Raw genomic sequence first — 16,356 nt, forward strand, 5'->3', positions numbered from 1 at the left:
ACCTTCTCAACGCTGCACTCACAAGGTGACATTAGGTAGGAGAGGATGAATTGTTGTTACCTTTATTGCTCTGGGATGAAGCATCCTGGTCATCAAAGGTCCTCAAAGACAGGAGGCAGAAGGCTGACATGCAAGGTGAATGTCTTTAGTTTATTTATTCAATTTTAGAACTCTTAATGTGCCTAGAACGGTGCTTGGTGCAAAGTTTCAAGCCTTTGCTGAGAGCCTGCTGCACAAGCAAGAGTAGAGCTACTCGTAGGTGCCTCTGTGAGGTGGATCATATCTCCCTCCTCTTAGGTTGGTAGCAGCATTCATCTCACCTCCCTCACAAGTCCCAGCACGGGGGATCTGCCAGGGAGCCCGCCGTCCCCAGGGTCACTCATGAGCTGGCTGAGCGGTACCACGATGACTCCCAAGGAAGCAACCTTGCTTCCCTGATTCTTGTCCAGATGCTCAGACCAGGCCGAGGGTGCCCCCTGCCCAGCCTCAGAAACACTTGACTGTATTCATGTCCATTTCTGGACATGGCCCTGGGAGGGACCAGTAAGCCCTTCATGGGTGAATGAACAACCAAATGAATGCACTGTAGCCTTCATCTCCTTTATTCAAGTGTACTACAGACATCCCCCTCTCTCAAAACCAAGACAGTGACCCACCTCAGTAACGCAGGTGCCTTCTCATCTGCTTATTCGGGAAGCTTCATATTTGCCTCTTTGAGCCATCCTTTACCAAGAGGGAATGGTCAGCTCCCCAAGGTGCCCACCCCACACTGCTGATGCCACAAAGGGCCCAGACAAGTCTCCTTTGGGAGAAAATTCTAGGAAGTGTGTGAAGAACTCGGGGTCGTCCACTCAAACTCGCAAAAGTATACCGCATGGACAGTCGGTCGCTATAAAAATATACACATACAAAAGGACAGCTACAAAATCATGGTGCCCGTTTTCTGAGATTTGCATTATAAAAAGTAAGGATTTCTCATTAAAGGTAAACTTTCCAGGGTTGGCGGCGGGCGGGGGGGGGGGGGCAGCTTCATAATTATGATTCTATCTCTAGTCTCCCTTCATCCTTATTTTCATAGTCAGAGCGCATTGAATGCAGCGAGGAGGGGAAGGGGTTAATCCTAGTTATTCATGGGCCGAAGTGAGAAAATTGAGGTTCAAGGTTTTACAGTCATTCTGCTGTCAGTAAGAGTGTGATGAGTCAGGAGAGGAGAGAAGTATTTTAATACTGCCCTTTGGGTCTCTCTTTCTTTTTTTTTTTTTAAAGAACTATGAATCACAACACAGTCATTGAACTACAGCAGACAGGCTCGGAAATTCGCCTTGATGTGTGCTCTCTGGCAGGCACCTCACACTCAGTGGACAAAGTCTCAGGCTTCCTACACAGAGTGTTCCGTTGGGTTTGGCCCACAGAGTGTCAGCAGGAAAGGCCACCGAGGGACTCCCGCCTCGGTTCTAGTTTCCCATCAGGGTGAACTTGCTCCTTGAGGACAAGACACACTCCTGGTCCCTGTGCCTCTGTGTCCGGCAGGGTCTCGGGCCCCCAGGACTCTCGGGATAGAAGGCTCGGTCTTTTGGGCAGGGCCAGCTGGTGTTACTTGGCTCCGCAAGTGTTGATGTTTTTCCCATCCACGGCGTCTTCCACCAGGGAAATGTGGTAATCGGTGGACAGTGTGAAATGAGAAATGCAGCCCACGAGGCCTCGCATGTACTGCCTGTTAGTGTGCAGAGCGATTTCCTTCATTCCACCTGCCAGGAAGCAAGAGGGAGATGACCTGAGCCAAAGGGGAGGACGTCTCTGTAGGATGCTTGAGTGTCTACCGACCAGCACGCCCCTAGACTGACGGGACAGCTGAGGGTGCAGAACCTAGAACTTTGGACATCGCATTTAGTTTATAATTAACCTTGAAGGGACAAGTTGACTTGGGTCAGTGAGATACACAATCAGAGCCGTTAACTGTCTACCTCATACATGATTTTCTGACCTAGCTGACCACTTAAAGCCACACAGTACCTGGTGAATTTGGAAAAAAAAAAAAAAAAGAAATGTTGTATAATGTCAAAAATATGTAGTATGTGATAAGAGATGATGCCATCTTAAACCAAAAGAAATACACTGATGTTGAATGCTTTCAATTAAGTTCACTTTTAGGAAATAGCATACAGACAGAGGTGTCTTTCCATGTTTATGTGTCTGCATTAGTGGGTTCTAAGCTATTTATAAAAATGCCACTCATTCTAATTCTGCAAGGGGCCAGAAAGAGAGATACTCCTTCCTCCAGGAGAATTCCAGGAGCTATATTTAGCAGGTTCCTGTTCTATAAACAAGCAGGGTTTTCCTGGTGGATTGGTTCACAGCACAAAAGCATCTAAGTGTTTCCTGACCCCTCAGCCATGAGTCAGAAGTTCAGAAAATGGAAGAATGGAATATCTGGAGAGTTTCCTGATTTCCAAGTATTTGACTGATCAAGTGAAGTGCATGACTTTGGGAAGCCCCAGCATGACAAAGGGAAGACTAAGAAAAGTCACTGGATAGTTGAGGTTCCGCTGGAAGTCAAGGTCACTTACCCACATACAGAGCTCCATTGATGTTGAGCTGCCTCATCATGCCAGGTGACTTGCCTGTTCTGGCCCCATAGTCATCCACGGTTATCTTTCCTGATTGGCCATCCCTGTAAAAACCACCACCAGCTTTGGAGCTTCATTTAATCATTCAATCATGTACTCATGTTAACAGAAATATATTCAAGTCCTTACTAAGCACCAGACACTGTACTAAATGATGGAGCTGTCAAAACGAAACAAACCAAGAAATCACCCAAATTCCTGAGGCAAAAAGAAAAAAAAAAGAAAAAATTTGCTAGTGATCACAGTGTCACCACTCTATGGTAGAAGAACGCCCAGGTGCTGTGAAATCCTACAGGAGATGGAGAGAAGGCCAGGGGAAACTTCTCAACAAAGATTCTGTCTGAGATGAGTTTTGAAGGCTGGGTGAGTCAGATGAAGGAGAAGGGTAACACAAACAGCAAGTGGCAACCACAAAGAAAGAAAAGACATGGGGGTTTGGACAGTCTGAGCATACAGAATTCCAGAGGTGGGAATTGAACAGGAAAATGTGAAACCAGAAGCAGATGTTGAAGGGCAAAAGGAGCTTAGAATTTATTCCGAATGTGGGAAGGAACCAGAGAACTTTAAGTGTGGTGGTGACATGGTGACACATGGTGAGTGTGGATGTTATTCTAAGCACAGTGAGAAACCAGTGTGGCAGTCCCCATTGGCGGATCACTCTCGGGAGAACAAAGAATGGTTCAGAGGCTTCTAAAGGACCCATGTGGTGTGTGCATGTGTGCTCAGGTGTGTCTGACTCTTTGTGACCCCATGGACTGTAGCCCACCAGGCTCCTCTATCCATGGGATTCTCCAGGCAAGAATACTGGAGTGGGTAGCCATTTCCTCCTCCAGGGGATCTTCCCAACCCGCACCTCCTGCAGCTCCTACATTGGCAGACAGATTCTTTACCACTGCACCACCTGGGAAGCCAAAGGACCCAGAGTCACCCAAAAGTGACTCTGAGAACAGTAGGATGGAGGCGCTCCTCTGTGGCAAGGACTTTGCATTTTAAGGGGGTTTCCAAAAACCAGCCATACCTCTTCTCCTCCTTCTAAAGTGAGTTCTTTCTTGTCTTTTACTGTCCTTTTTTTTTTCTTTTTTTTGAATAGCCATCAGTTCTTGTTTCTCAGGTTAACAGGAACAAGAAACTCTCTTCTCTCTCTGATGATGTGAATATCATTTTTTTTCATTCATAGTTTGTTTCCTCCAAGTGGCTTTGTTCTATGTATCTGTTCTGAATTCCATGTCTGATACTGGAGATTTTTTTCAAATGCTTAGTGATCCCCGACTGCCACTGCACAGTTTAGTGCTGAGGACTGAGGGGGGACTGGAAGCCCTATGGGAGCCGCATGTGCAGGATGGCTTCTGAGACTGTATTGCGATCTGGTGCAATCACTGGGGATACCTGGATTTCCTACTCTACTGTGGGGTACAGGCCTGGGTCTCAGCACTCTGGAATCTCAATGGGGGAAGATTTATAGGGCTCTTAGTAGTCAACACAGAACTTTCACATAGTTTCCAGTATTAATATAGACAGAGTAGACTAGTCCAATGTTTAGCTGTACCTAATGTCTCCCATTTTAAAGACCCTTATTCACTTTCTCCAGAGAATTGCCTTTCCATGGCAATTATTCTTCCATGGGTAGGGAGAGGGCAGCATGCCAGCTATATGAAGTAGAAGGAGCTTGGGGTCTAACACCTTAAGTAAGATTTTTAAGCCAGTCTGTTTTCAGCCCCTTATTTACCTTCCAAAAGTTCTGGGTCCTACTCCTTTTTGGGAAGGGAGTAGGGTATAATGATAAAAATTTGTTTGCCTAAACCTCATTTATTGATAACAACTCTTCTAGCAACTAGCTTTAGAGATATTTCTAGCCTGTTCTATAATCACCCTTGAGACCACACAGCTTCCCCGTTTTGGATATGCTTTTTCAAAATCTCATACTGGAAGGATGTGATGGGCAATGCCTTGCCTGCTCTGACTGCTTTTCCCCATTACTCTAAAAATTCCGTTTCCCCCACTTTATTTCATCAGTTCTAAGAATTTTTCATTTTTAATATGTCCAAAATGAGGATATACTTTAGAATCAATGGCATCTTAGATTTGAAAAATGTAAAATGAAGAACCTAGAAGCCACCTAGTCTGAAGGATCTTGGAATTGAGCTGGAGTATGAGCAGTTTGAGGCTTCCCCAGGGGCTCAGCGGTAAAGAATCAGCCTACAATGCAGGAGACCTGGTCCAATCCCTGGGTTGGGAAGATCCTCTGGAGACGGGAATGGCTACCTATGCCAATAAATATTCACTACAGGAAGACATCTCTTTTTAACAAGTCAGAGTTGGGGCTTCATCAAAATCACTCTCTCAAGGACTTTCAAGGTCACTTGGACAGATGATGGGCACAGGTCTGCCTCTGTACCTGCCACATCCTTTAGAATCAAAGGCAAGCACAGTGGAAAGAACGGGGTCCAGCAAGGCTACTTCCATCACAGCCTATACATGAACTGAGTAGGAAACTGACCATGGTGGCCCCATGTTTCCCAAGCTTCGCTCATGACCTCGTCTATTGACCTCCCCAGAAAGTACTATGGTATATTCTCAGGGAACCTGAGCCAAAGACTGTTCAGCTCATCTTGAGACCTGCATCAGGAGTGGCAGGACTGACATTTCTTTATATAGCTGATTTAGGACCTGCTAATCAGTTTCTAAAAAAATATTTTTAGGGATATATACATAGTAAAACTAATTTCAAAGGAATGATTCACCCTAAATTAATCAGAAGCGAGGGTAGTGAGCTCTGTGAGCAGGAGGAGAATGTGTAATTGGGGCAGGGTACACATGGCTTCTAAGATTCAGGTAATGTAATGTCAAAAAACAAAAAATGGTGGGGGCAATTGCCTGCATAACGAGAATAGAAGCATTCCTCAAAGTCTACCTGTCCTGAAATCTTATCTCACTAGAGATATCTAGACCTCACTAGATGACCAGACCCTCTTCCAGTTTAGCCATCATACAATTCCTTCTCCAGAAGGCCTTTGTTGAGTGAAGACTGGGAGTTCAGCCTTTCCAACCTGCAGTGTTAGTGATGGGCACAGCGGGGAGTTGGTACCGAGATGTCCTAATGAGCGGAATCAGGGATACTGGGATGCCAGGCCAGGTGGGGGAACAGGAAGTGGAACTACAGGGACTTGGAGAGCACTCCCATCAGCTCTGTCTCACGCTGTGACAGGTACTCACCGAACGGCCTTGACTCGATGCCACCGACCATCATTGAATGAGCCATTCACCATGATGGATGCCACACCACTGCCCAGGTTATAGCTAAAGGTGTCAGAGAAGAACAAGACAGAGAACAGAAGAAAGTACTGATGCACAGGCAGACGGTCATTCATAAATGATTCTCAATGACAAAGCTCTCTGGACCTCAGAAGGTAGTTTCTTTAACACAATGCTAAAAAGGCACTAGGTTCCCAAATTAGGCCATGTTTTTTTATTTTTTAATTGTGGTAACATTTACGATCAACTTTTTTTTTTTTTTTCTTGGCCATACTGTGCAGTAAAGAGGATCTTAGTTCCCCGACCAGGTATTGAACCTCTGCCCCCTGCACTGGGAGCATGGAGTCTTAACCACCAGACCTCTATCGAAGCCCAGTCTTAATCATTCGTAAGTGTTCAGTTCAGTAGTGTTAAGTATATTCACATTGCTGAGCAATCAATTCCAGAACTTTCTCATCCTGTAAAATCGAAAATTTGTACCCATTAAACAACCTCCCATTTCCCCCTCCCCCCGTCCATGGCAACCACCATTTTACTTTCTCTTTCTGTAAATTTGACAATCCTAGGTACCTTATAGTAGGGCCAAACAGTTTTGTCTCTTCGTAACTGGCTTTTTTCACTTACCATAATGCCCTCAAAGTTGATTTATTTTAGGCTCCATGGATGCTATTACTGTATAAGGAAAAAGAAGGACTTTATCATTTGTAATGTGTTGTACTAGGTTGAACAGTATCCCCCCAAAATTAATGAACACCCAGAATCTAAGTGAAAAGTGAAAGTGTTAGTCACTCAGTTGTGTCCGACTCTTTGCAACCCCATAGACTGTAGCCCGCCAGGCTCCTCTGTCCATGGGATTCTCCAGGTGAGAACACTAGAATGGGTTGCCATGCCCTTCTCCAGGGGATCTTCCCGACCCAGGAATTGAACCTGGGTCCAGAAACTCAGAAAGTGAACTGATTTGGAAACAAGGTCTTTGCATATGTAATTAGTTAAGAGGGTTTATATGCGGGTTATATGGGGTTAGGGAGGAAGTCATACGTGATTATTGTTGTTGTTTAGTCGCTAAGTCATGTTTGACTCTTTGCGACCCCGTGGACTGTAACCTGCCAGGGTCCTATGTCCATGGGATTCTCTAGACAAGAATACTGGAGTGGCAAGAATACTCCAGGAGAAGCTCCAGGAGAGCTTCCTGACCCAGGGATCAAACCCACATCTCCTGCACTACAGGCAGATTCTTGACCACTGAGCCCCCTGGGAAGCCCCATTTGGGGTTAGTGAAGCCCTAAATCCAATACGACTAGTTTCCTTATAGAAAGAGGAAATTTTGACCCAGAGACAGAGACACACAAAGAACACCACGTGAAGACAGGGGCAGAGGCTGGAATGATGACAGCGATAAGACAAGCAGCACCAAGGAGTGCCAGCGATCGCCAGGACCTAGCAGAGAGTTACAGAGCAGACTCCCTCAGAGCCCCAGGAGGAAGAGACCCTGCAAGGCCTCCGGGGCGGACTTCTCGCCTCTAGAACTGTGAGATAACACATGTCTATCGCCACCCAATTTGCGGTAATGTGTTATGGCAGTCTTCAGAAACGAATACATGTGTTTTCACTTTTCAAAAAAACAGAACAGAACAAAACATTGCAGAGTAGGCTGAGTCCCAAAGAGTCTAAGGGAATTTGCCTAAAATCTCAAAGCCAAAGTATAGGACTTGCACTTGGGCTCTTACCTGAGCCCCTCCCCCTGCCACATTTTCTTGGATAGCAGATCTACTCCGAAGCTTTCTGTTTTCTGTTTCAGTTGCCAGATACCCTGATATGCTAAGGGGATCAGAAGACTTGCATATGTTGTTTACCAGAGAGAAATATCCCTCTTAGTCCAGTGTTCATTCAATTATTCTAATTTAATTAAATACAACAAATATTTAGTGAGTGACTATTCAAGGCTGGGCACTGAGCCAGCTGCATAGATCACCCCTTGATAATATAATAAAGTCCATGTAATCATGCTTTTGAAGGAAAATGCATTCCACCCAGACAACTCTCTCCTCATGTTGTAAGAGGACATGTCTCTCCTTTAGCTCATTGGCCAAGAAACAGGAAACTGAGAGAAAACTCGGATTAGTCACTGAGCTCTTCTATGCACTCAAGCCAACAAAAGAGCAAGAATAGAAAGCTTTGGCTTTTCCCAGGGAAAGCACTATGAGTCCTTTCTTTAACACTGAAGTCTCAAAGAAGCCACACAGCCCATCAACATTTAACCAAGAATAGAACTCGGGTGACTTGACAAACTCTGAGACAAAGCTGTTGCTCTGACCCAGAAAAATCCACTGTTTTCTAATGAATTTTCCCACATCAAGTGTCTCCTTGTATGAAGCAGCCTGGAGGTGGAATTTTCGGATTTCATTATTTAGTGGCCAAATGCTTGTTGAAGAAATGAATGAGTATAAAGCAAGGCTGAGAGCTGGTTGGCAGAAATACAGCTGAATTACTATGTGGGCTTTTATGAGAGGCAGCATGGGGTGATAGAAAGAACTTGCTGCTGCTGCTGCTGCTAAGTCGCTTCGGTCGTGTCCGACTCTGCGCAACCCCATAGCCGGCAGCCCACCAGGCTCCCCCATCCCTGGGATTCTCCCGGCAAGAACACTGGAGTGGGTTGCCATTTCCTTCTCCAATGCGTGAAAGTGAAGTCACTCAGTTGTGTCCGACCCTCAGCGACCCCATGGACTGCAGCCTTCCAGGCTCCTCCATCCATGGGATTTTCCAGGCAAGGGTACTGGAGTGGGGTGCCACTGCCTTCTCCGAGAAAGAACCTAGACACTTGGATTAGAGGAATCTACCTGGATTCCCAGCCTTGCCAATTCCTAGCTGTGATCTTGGGCAATTTGCTCCATTTGTCTGAGCCTCAATTTTCTCATCTGTGAAATAGGTTAATAATACCTACCCTGAAGGATCTTAGGGAAGGTTCAGTAAGATAATATATATAAAGAGCATAGCACATAGTAGGAGACAAGCAAATAACCCCATGCCTGTGTGCGTGCTGTCACTTCAGTTGTCTCTGACTCTGTGTGACCCTGTGGACTGCAGCCCACCAGATTCTTCTGTCCATGGGATTCTCCAGGCAAGAACACTGGAGTGGGTTGCCATGCTCTTCTCCAGGGGATCTTCCTGACCCAGGCCTTGACCCTGCATCTTTTATGCTTTCTGCATTAGCAGGCAAGTTCTTTGCCACCAGCACCATGTGGGAACACATGCAGTGCTTAATGCAGCTCGGATCGAGCATTGACAGCACACCTAGAGGAACTAGCAATAGGAGAAAACTGCCACCCAGGGTCAAGCCTGTCAAGCCTCTCCTGGAAGAGTAGTCATGTGTGAAAGTGAACCAACAGGCTGCGAATATGTAACCAAAACACCCAGGAACACCCAGGTCTCAGAACAAGGCGACTTAGGTACAACTGCAGCAGCACTAGACTGGAATGGGATTGTAACCCAGTGAATGGAAACGTTTTCAGTTGTGTTTGGACAAAGGACGGGTTTTCTTCTGTTCTCCAGCCCAGTAACATGCCTGTTCATCCAGATGGTACTCAAGGAGCAAACACGGAACCCAGCAGGCAGGAATCCAGCCACCACTGCAGGTCGGGGAGCGGCCCAGTTGGCTCCTTGACGGCCTGACGGCCTGACTCTCCAACCCCACCGACTCCCTCTTCGGTTCTCGAATAACCTCCTGCTTGCCCAGACTCTACCTGATATACATCCCCCTGGAATTTCTCTTTCTTTTAAATAATAATAAATGGCCAAGAACAGTGATTGCCTTTGTTGGGAGAGGGCATGAGGGAGCCTTCCTGGGTGTAGGAAATGTTCTGTTTTGTTCCGAGTGGTGGTCACACAAGCGTTTGTATGTTAAAAAATGTATTGAGCTGTACACCTAATATTTGTACACGTTATGTAAATTTTACCTTAATTAAAAATAATTTGAAGTATAGTTGAATTAAAATGTTTTGTTAGTTTCTATGCTGTGTTTAGTCGCTCAGTCATGTCCAACTCTGTGACCCCATGGACTGTAGCCCGCCAGGCCCCTCTGTCCATGGGATTCTCCAGGCAAGAATACTGGAGTGGGTTCCCATGTCCTCCTCCATGGGATCTTCCCAATCCAGGGATCAAACTCACGTCTCCCGCACTGCAGGTGGATTCTTTATGGTCTGAGCCACCAAGAAAGCCCGAGAATACTAGAGTGGGTAACCTGTCCCTTCTCCAGGAAAAGAATCAGGAATAGAACCAGGGTCTCTTGCATTGCAGGCAGATGCTTTACCAGCTGCTGCTGCTAAGTCGCTTCACCAGCTAGTGTACAGCAAACTGATTCAGATAATATTATATGTATATTTGTCTGATTTCAGATTCTTTTCCATTATAGGTTATTACAAGATATTGAATATAGTTCCTGTACTGTAAAATAGGACTTTGCTGTTTATTTATTTTATATATAGTACGTCTCTGTTAATTCCAAACTCCAAATTTATCCCTCCTACCCCCTTCCTTTGGTAACCGTAAGTTTGTTTTCTATGTCTGTGAGTCTGTTTCTGTTTTGTAGATAAATTCATTTGCCTCGTTTTTCTTTTAGATTCCATATATGAATGACAGCATACGACATTTGTCTTTCTCTGACTTACTTCACTTAGTTAAATATCAATTTAAAAAAAAAAAGGTAAAAATATGTGAATGAATGAATAAATGAATAAATGCATGTCTGCTTTCTCTACCATGTCCTGCGTACCTGGTGATCATGAATCAGTTATCTTGAACCCAGTTTACCTACTCAACCTGGTGCACACGAAAGGCCAGGAGTCTGAGCACAAAGGTGTGCTACCAGGAAACGCCAGCAGGTGAGGTCTCTTGGAAGCCACTTGACTGCCTCCACGTGGTGGCACTTATAATTGGTCATGCCTCCTTTAAAGCATAGCACAGGGTACTTGGCTAATGTCAGACTGCTTCCCTTTCTCTGCTGCATGAAAATGTTATCAAAGTCACATGGAAAATTAGTGGGTAATATCCCCAGTAAAGTGATATTTACACACCTAGTTTTATGCCCTATACATAACCGTAAAACAAAACAAAACAAACAACAAAAACCATACTCTCAATTGAGCACTCTGATTCCCTTTCTTTAATTTGCACCCAAACCTTTTCTTTATTCTCTGGCAGAAGCACTTTGAGCACTAAATTAGCAAAAAGGACAAGCATTTAGGTGAAGAATGTTGAGATTATACCATATTATCTTAGATTTCCTGTTGTTTGCTTTGAAATTGGATCAAACACTAAAACCTCAAAAATGGTTGGTTCACCTACGCAATCAACAGGTTCACTCTCTAGGCTCCACTGATGTAAGCTGCATGGCGGCAAGCGCCTTAGTCAAAATAATAACAACAATAATAACAATAGTAATAGTAATAATAACAATAGCTAAATTTTATATAGTATATTGTGCCAGTTCCCTTACATATGTTCATGATATGAGTTTTTTGAACAGAGTAAACACTTATCAGGGATAATCATTATCACTCACTAATAAGGAGACATGCCAGGCCTTTACGTGAATTAACTCACTGGGTCCTCATGATTAACCCTTTCCTTTTCAGAGGTCAGATAACCTGCAGGTGATCACGTGGCCGTGGGAATCAGGCATGTCTGACTCTGAAGCCCTGGTTTCTGACCATTCCAGACTCGGTTTCTCAGGGTGTGGCTCCTGGTATCTTCCAATCAGATTCTGGCACTCAGCAGGACCTCCTCTACCAGGTGCGTTTCCAGGTGTGGGCCCAGGAATCCAGTAACCTCGGATAGGAGCCCCGCAGCTGACTCTGTGCAGGCTGACAATCTTAAACCACTGGCCACTCTCTGATACCTCTCCACCCAGCCTCCCCCAGGGGTTCCGTACTTCTGAGCCGGGTGAATGATGTGGGGAGAATAGCTGCCCAGAGGAAGGAAATGCAGCGAAGCAGCCACACCAGGTTCCAGGCCCAGGGATGAGCACAGATGTCTGCTCTGGGGTGTGGGGGCTGAGCGGGGGAGGGTGCCCTTTAACTTGGTCAGAACTCCAGGCTTAAAAGAGAAATGTGGGACCAATTTCCAGAAACCCAAAAGAGTTGGTAGCCAAAGAAACACATCGGGATGGAGTGGAGTTGTAAGAAGGGTGCCCAGAAGGCATGGGGGTCTGGCCCGGGCAGGGTGTGAGAACCAGTGGGAGCTGCAGGGCGGCCGGGAGGAGACTGAGTTTCCCCGTCCAGCTAAGTTTTCGCTGGCGGTTTAGGGGGGAAGTCGGGCCTCCCACCCACGGCTGAGCTACTGTTTCAGTTCCCTTTTCTGGGCACAATCAAGTACTTGAGGCCTTGGCGAGGTTAACCACAGGAAAACCACAAGAAAATGGCTTTGCAGCAGCCAGCCTAAAACTGGGGTGTGAAGAGCTCAGCATTTGACCTTGGGGCCGCGGGGAGGGGGCGGAGGTGGTGCGAACTGCTCTCGGGCAGTCTCCAGCTTTCAACCACACTCTGCTCCCCAAAGTCCTCAACAACCATAGGGTCACATGACTGAGCATGCTCAGCTATGTAGGGGCAAGCATTGGACAAGCGACATTTCCTTTCAAAATGTCCTTTATTCCAATTGCCAAGACTTCTATTCTTGTACCCTGGCTCTCTGCAATCCCAGCGCAGGACCCACTGAAGCCCCAGAACTCAGCCTTCTTCTTCTCTGTAGTTCCCTATCTCACCTTCACCTATTTCAACTCCAGTTAATTCCGTATTATTTAGTGAACACTTGTGCAGGTCACCAGGTGGGGGATTAGAGAAGGAAAAGTCAGAGAAATTCCTTCCCCCATGGAGCAGATGGTCTAGAGAGTGAGCAGGGGTTTCAAACCGTAGCAGGCGTCAGAATAACAGATTGCTGGGTCTCATCCCTAAAGTTTTTCTGGTTCAATAGTTCATGGGTGTAGCCTAAAAATTTGTATATTTTTAACACGTTCCCAGATGATGCTGATGCTGCTGGTCCAGGGACCACACTTTGAGAAGCACAGTTCCAAACAAGATATTTCTACCCTCAAGTAAGGCTGTGTCATCACCATCTCTAGAGAACTCTTTCATATTATACAGCTGGCCCCTGCCCCTTGGGAATCTGGCTCCCACCCAGCTGTCACCCCGCTTCTGGTGGTGAGATCTTGTCCTGGTAATTCTTTAGCTACTTTATAGCTTGCCGTTGTTGTTCTTTCGCTGCTAAGTCATGTCCGACGCTGCTGTGACCCCTTGGACTGTAGCCCTCCAGGCTCCTCTGTCCATGGGATTGCCCAAGCAAGAATACTGGAGTGGGTTGCTATTGCCTTCTCCAGGGGATCTTCCCCAGTGACAAATCTGAGAACAGTCTAAACTCATGTAGAACTTCTGGAACTGTCTTATCCATTATCACTTGAGAAGCACTTATAAAAAGGCAAATGTGGAGTTGCTCTATTGAGATACGAGTTTGTGCTTTGTTCTTTGCAGTGGGAGATTGGAAAGCAGGGCTTCTCCTTCCCAAGGCTCCACAGGGATTAGGGAGCTGAGTCAGAATATAAAACCAGGTCTCTCAGCTAAATCTTCAGATCTTCCTGAGCTGGTGAGCACTGGGCCAAATACTCATGTCCATGCTTGGCAGGATCAAAGTCCTCCTTCTTCTTCCTCATGTGTCAGTGGGGAGTAGATGGCAATAACATTCTAGTACAGGAGCCACAAAATTATTCCCTAAGTTCAGTTCAGCTCAGTCACTCAGTCGTGTCCACTCTTTGCGGCCAAATAATAAGTATTTTAGGCTTTGCCATACAGTTCCTATTGAAACTACTCAAGTGTATCACTGTCGCAAGAAAGCAGTCATTGACAATGCATAAATAAATGAGGGTGGCAGTATTCCAATAAAATTTCATTTACGAAAATGGGTGGGTATGTGTGACTAGTCATGTCCAACTCTTTGCAACCCTATGGACTACTGCCTGCCAGACTCCTCTGTCCATGGGAATCTCCAGGTGAGAATATTGGAGTGGGCTGCCATGCCTTCCTCTAGGGGTTCTTCCCAACGCTGGGATCAAACCCGCAGCACCTGCGGCTCCTGCACTGGCAGGTGGATTCTTTACCACTGAGCCACATAAATGAGTAGGGGGCCAGATATGGCCACCAGGCTGTAGTTGACCAACTGCCGCTCTAGAGATGGGTACTGGAAAGAAAGATCAGGAGCCTTAAATTAACCTGGAGCTTCAGGCAACAGTTAATTCTGGCTGACTGGGTTCTGGCTCCTCTGCAACCTCTGTTTGGCATGATCTACACTGGCTGAGAAAAATCACAAGACTGTGCTGTCGGCAGCCAGTGTAAGGGTTACCTGAACACCAGGGCTCCATCCCGAAGGCCCAAGGAAATGAAGTCACTGTTGGGTCTCATGGGGCTGTCTCCCCTCCACAGCAACAGGCCATCTTTGGCAGTTGTCTTAAACCGCATGAATGCGTTTGATCTTGATCCTGACACCCTGGAGGAAAGACACAAATCATTATACCAAATCAACCAGTCTCCACCAACATCCATTTCTGAGTAATCCTGGTTTTGTCTGCCAGTTATAAAGATGGTCTAATGTTTCTGACACTATCAGGAGATTAGAAAAGGCATCACCATGACGAGCCCTGCCATGGGTCTGAAAGTCTGAACTCCTCATTCCACGACATGGAGTCCGTATCTCTTCCCAAGTGTGGTGAGATACCACAGAGAGCATTTGATGAGTGACAGATACGCCAGACCCCGGCCAGTGCCACAGTCCCCGCCTGTACCCCCAGCACACACCTCAGTCTTCCCTCCTTCCTGTCTTACCACTCACGAGCCCTTGGGAAAGTGCCCCCCATTCCTCCAAAGGAAGCGGTTTACTTAATTACCAAGAGATTCGAATGCTCAGGGCTATGATTGTGGCTGTGGAGGGCCATCTGTGGAGGTGATGTCCTTGAACGCAGAGAAGGAGTGACTGGACAGGGGGCAGAGTGTCAGACAAGGAAGGTGCCTCGATGGGATAACGGTCTTGAGAGGTGTTGGGGCAGAGGCAGGGCAGAGTGGAACAGGAAGCTGAGAGGAAGGACTGCTCAGGAAGCTCAGGTCCCAGTCCTACAGACTTGGCTGGGAATAAGATCGCTGCTTATCGGTTTCTATCAATGTTGGGATATTCTCACTGATTCTTGGGAATAGACTAGTTCAGAGGTCCAGTTTCACTAAGAAGTGGCCAGTGTTTCATCTGATGAAGGGAGAAAAGCAACCATGAGGTCCTTAAATAAAAGATGAAGTAAGAATAAATGCAATTTAATGTTCTTCATAGTGTAAGATGGCTCTACTGGAAAAGTCCTGACTGTTTTCCTGTCACGTGTCTGTCTAACGAATGTGGCCTGCAGCTGTAGAGTGCATTCAGTAGTGACCAGTGGAGGAGGCTTTTGTCTAAGGCTTCCCAGAGCCTGGGATAGACAGGAAGAGGTCAAGTGTGCTCTCCCCAGACACGGTCTCAGAGTGGCGAGTGAGGAGCAGGGTCCATGACACTGACGACCTCGCCACCAGACCAGGTGCGGAGCAATCCCGCTGCGGGCTATTCCCTAGAGATCTGCTTTTCCCAGTCTTGTGTTCAAGGTTCCTTCCTTCCCTCACTTGCCTTGGATACACTGATTGGTACAAGTCAATCACACGGTTCCATTTCTTTTGCAGTGATTGGTTTAGGGGCAGGTCTGTGACCCACTATTGTCCAATGAGATAAAGGAAATTTATCAGGAGGATTCTAGGAGAGTCTCTTCATTTCAAAGAGAGTCACATGAAAAAAAGGGCTTTTTTTTTTTTTTTTTTTAACTGCACTGGATATTGCCATGATCTGTAACTATTTAATGAGCATCTTAGGAACAGCTGTCTTATTACCATAAAGGGTATGATTGTTGCAAAATATGCTGAGGATAACAAGGCAGGAAAATGAGTCATTGATAATACAATTGATTCTCTGAATTAATCAACCCAGGATCCAGACTAAGTCTAGACAGTCTGTTATATGAAATAATATTTACCGTTCATATTTAAGACATTTTGAGCTGAGTTTTCTGTTGTGTGTGTGTGTGTGCACTCAGTTGCTTCAGTCATGTCTGACTCCTTGTGACCCTGCAGACTGTATAGCCAACCAGGCTCCTCTGTCCAGGGAATTCTCCAGGCAAGAATACTGGAGTGGGTTGCCATGCCCTTCTCCAGGGGATCTTCCAGACCCAGGGATCAAATTTGGGTCTCTCGTGACTCCTGTATTGGCAGGTGGATTCTTTACCACTTGTGCTTCCTGGGAACCCTGAGTTTTCTGTTACTTGCAGCCAAAAGCATTTAACGGAAACAGACTCTGAACCTGACTTCTAGCTGCAGCTTTACACACCTGCACACATAGATGCAATCTATATATGTACACACACAGGTGTTATTGA

General features: G+C 46.1%; 1 protein-coding gene across 1 annotated transcript in view; it reads right to left on the bottom strand.

Annotated features, from left to right (window-relative positions):
- Positions 1 to 611: 611 nt before the first annotated feature.
- Positions 612 to 16,356, bottom strand: part of EGFLAM (EGF like, fibronectin type III and laminin G domains) — a 189,254-nt gene continuing 173,509 nt past the window's right edge. The window contains exons 20-23 of the mRNA XM_068990556.1: positions 14,262 to 14,405; positions 5,841 to 5,924; positions 2,568 to 2,671; positions 612 to 1,748 (exon numbers count right to left, since the gene is read on the bottom strand). Of these exons, the coding sequence (XP_068846657.1) occupies positions 1,594 to 1,748; positions 2,568 to 2,671; positions 5,841 to 5,924; positions 14,262 to 14,405 (487 nt within the window). The 3' untranslated portion in view covers positions 612 to 1,593. The remainder of the gene's footprint in view (positions 1,749 to 2,567; positions 2,672 to 5,840; positions 5,925 to 14,261; positions 14,406 to 16,356) is intronic.

The sequence above is a fragment of the Capricornis sumatraensis genome, chromosome 18 (assembly GCF_032405125.1).
Source record: "Capricornis sumatraensis isolate serow.1 chromosome 18, serow.2, whole genome shotgun sequence".
NCBI classification, from domain to species: domain Eukaryota; kingdom Metazoa; phylum Chordata; class Mammalia; order Artiodactyla; family Bovidae; genus Capricornis; species Capricornis sumatraensis.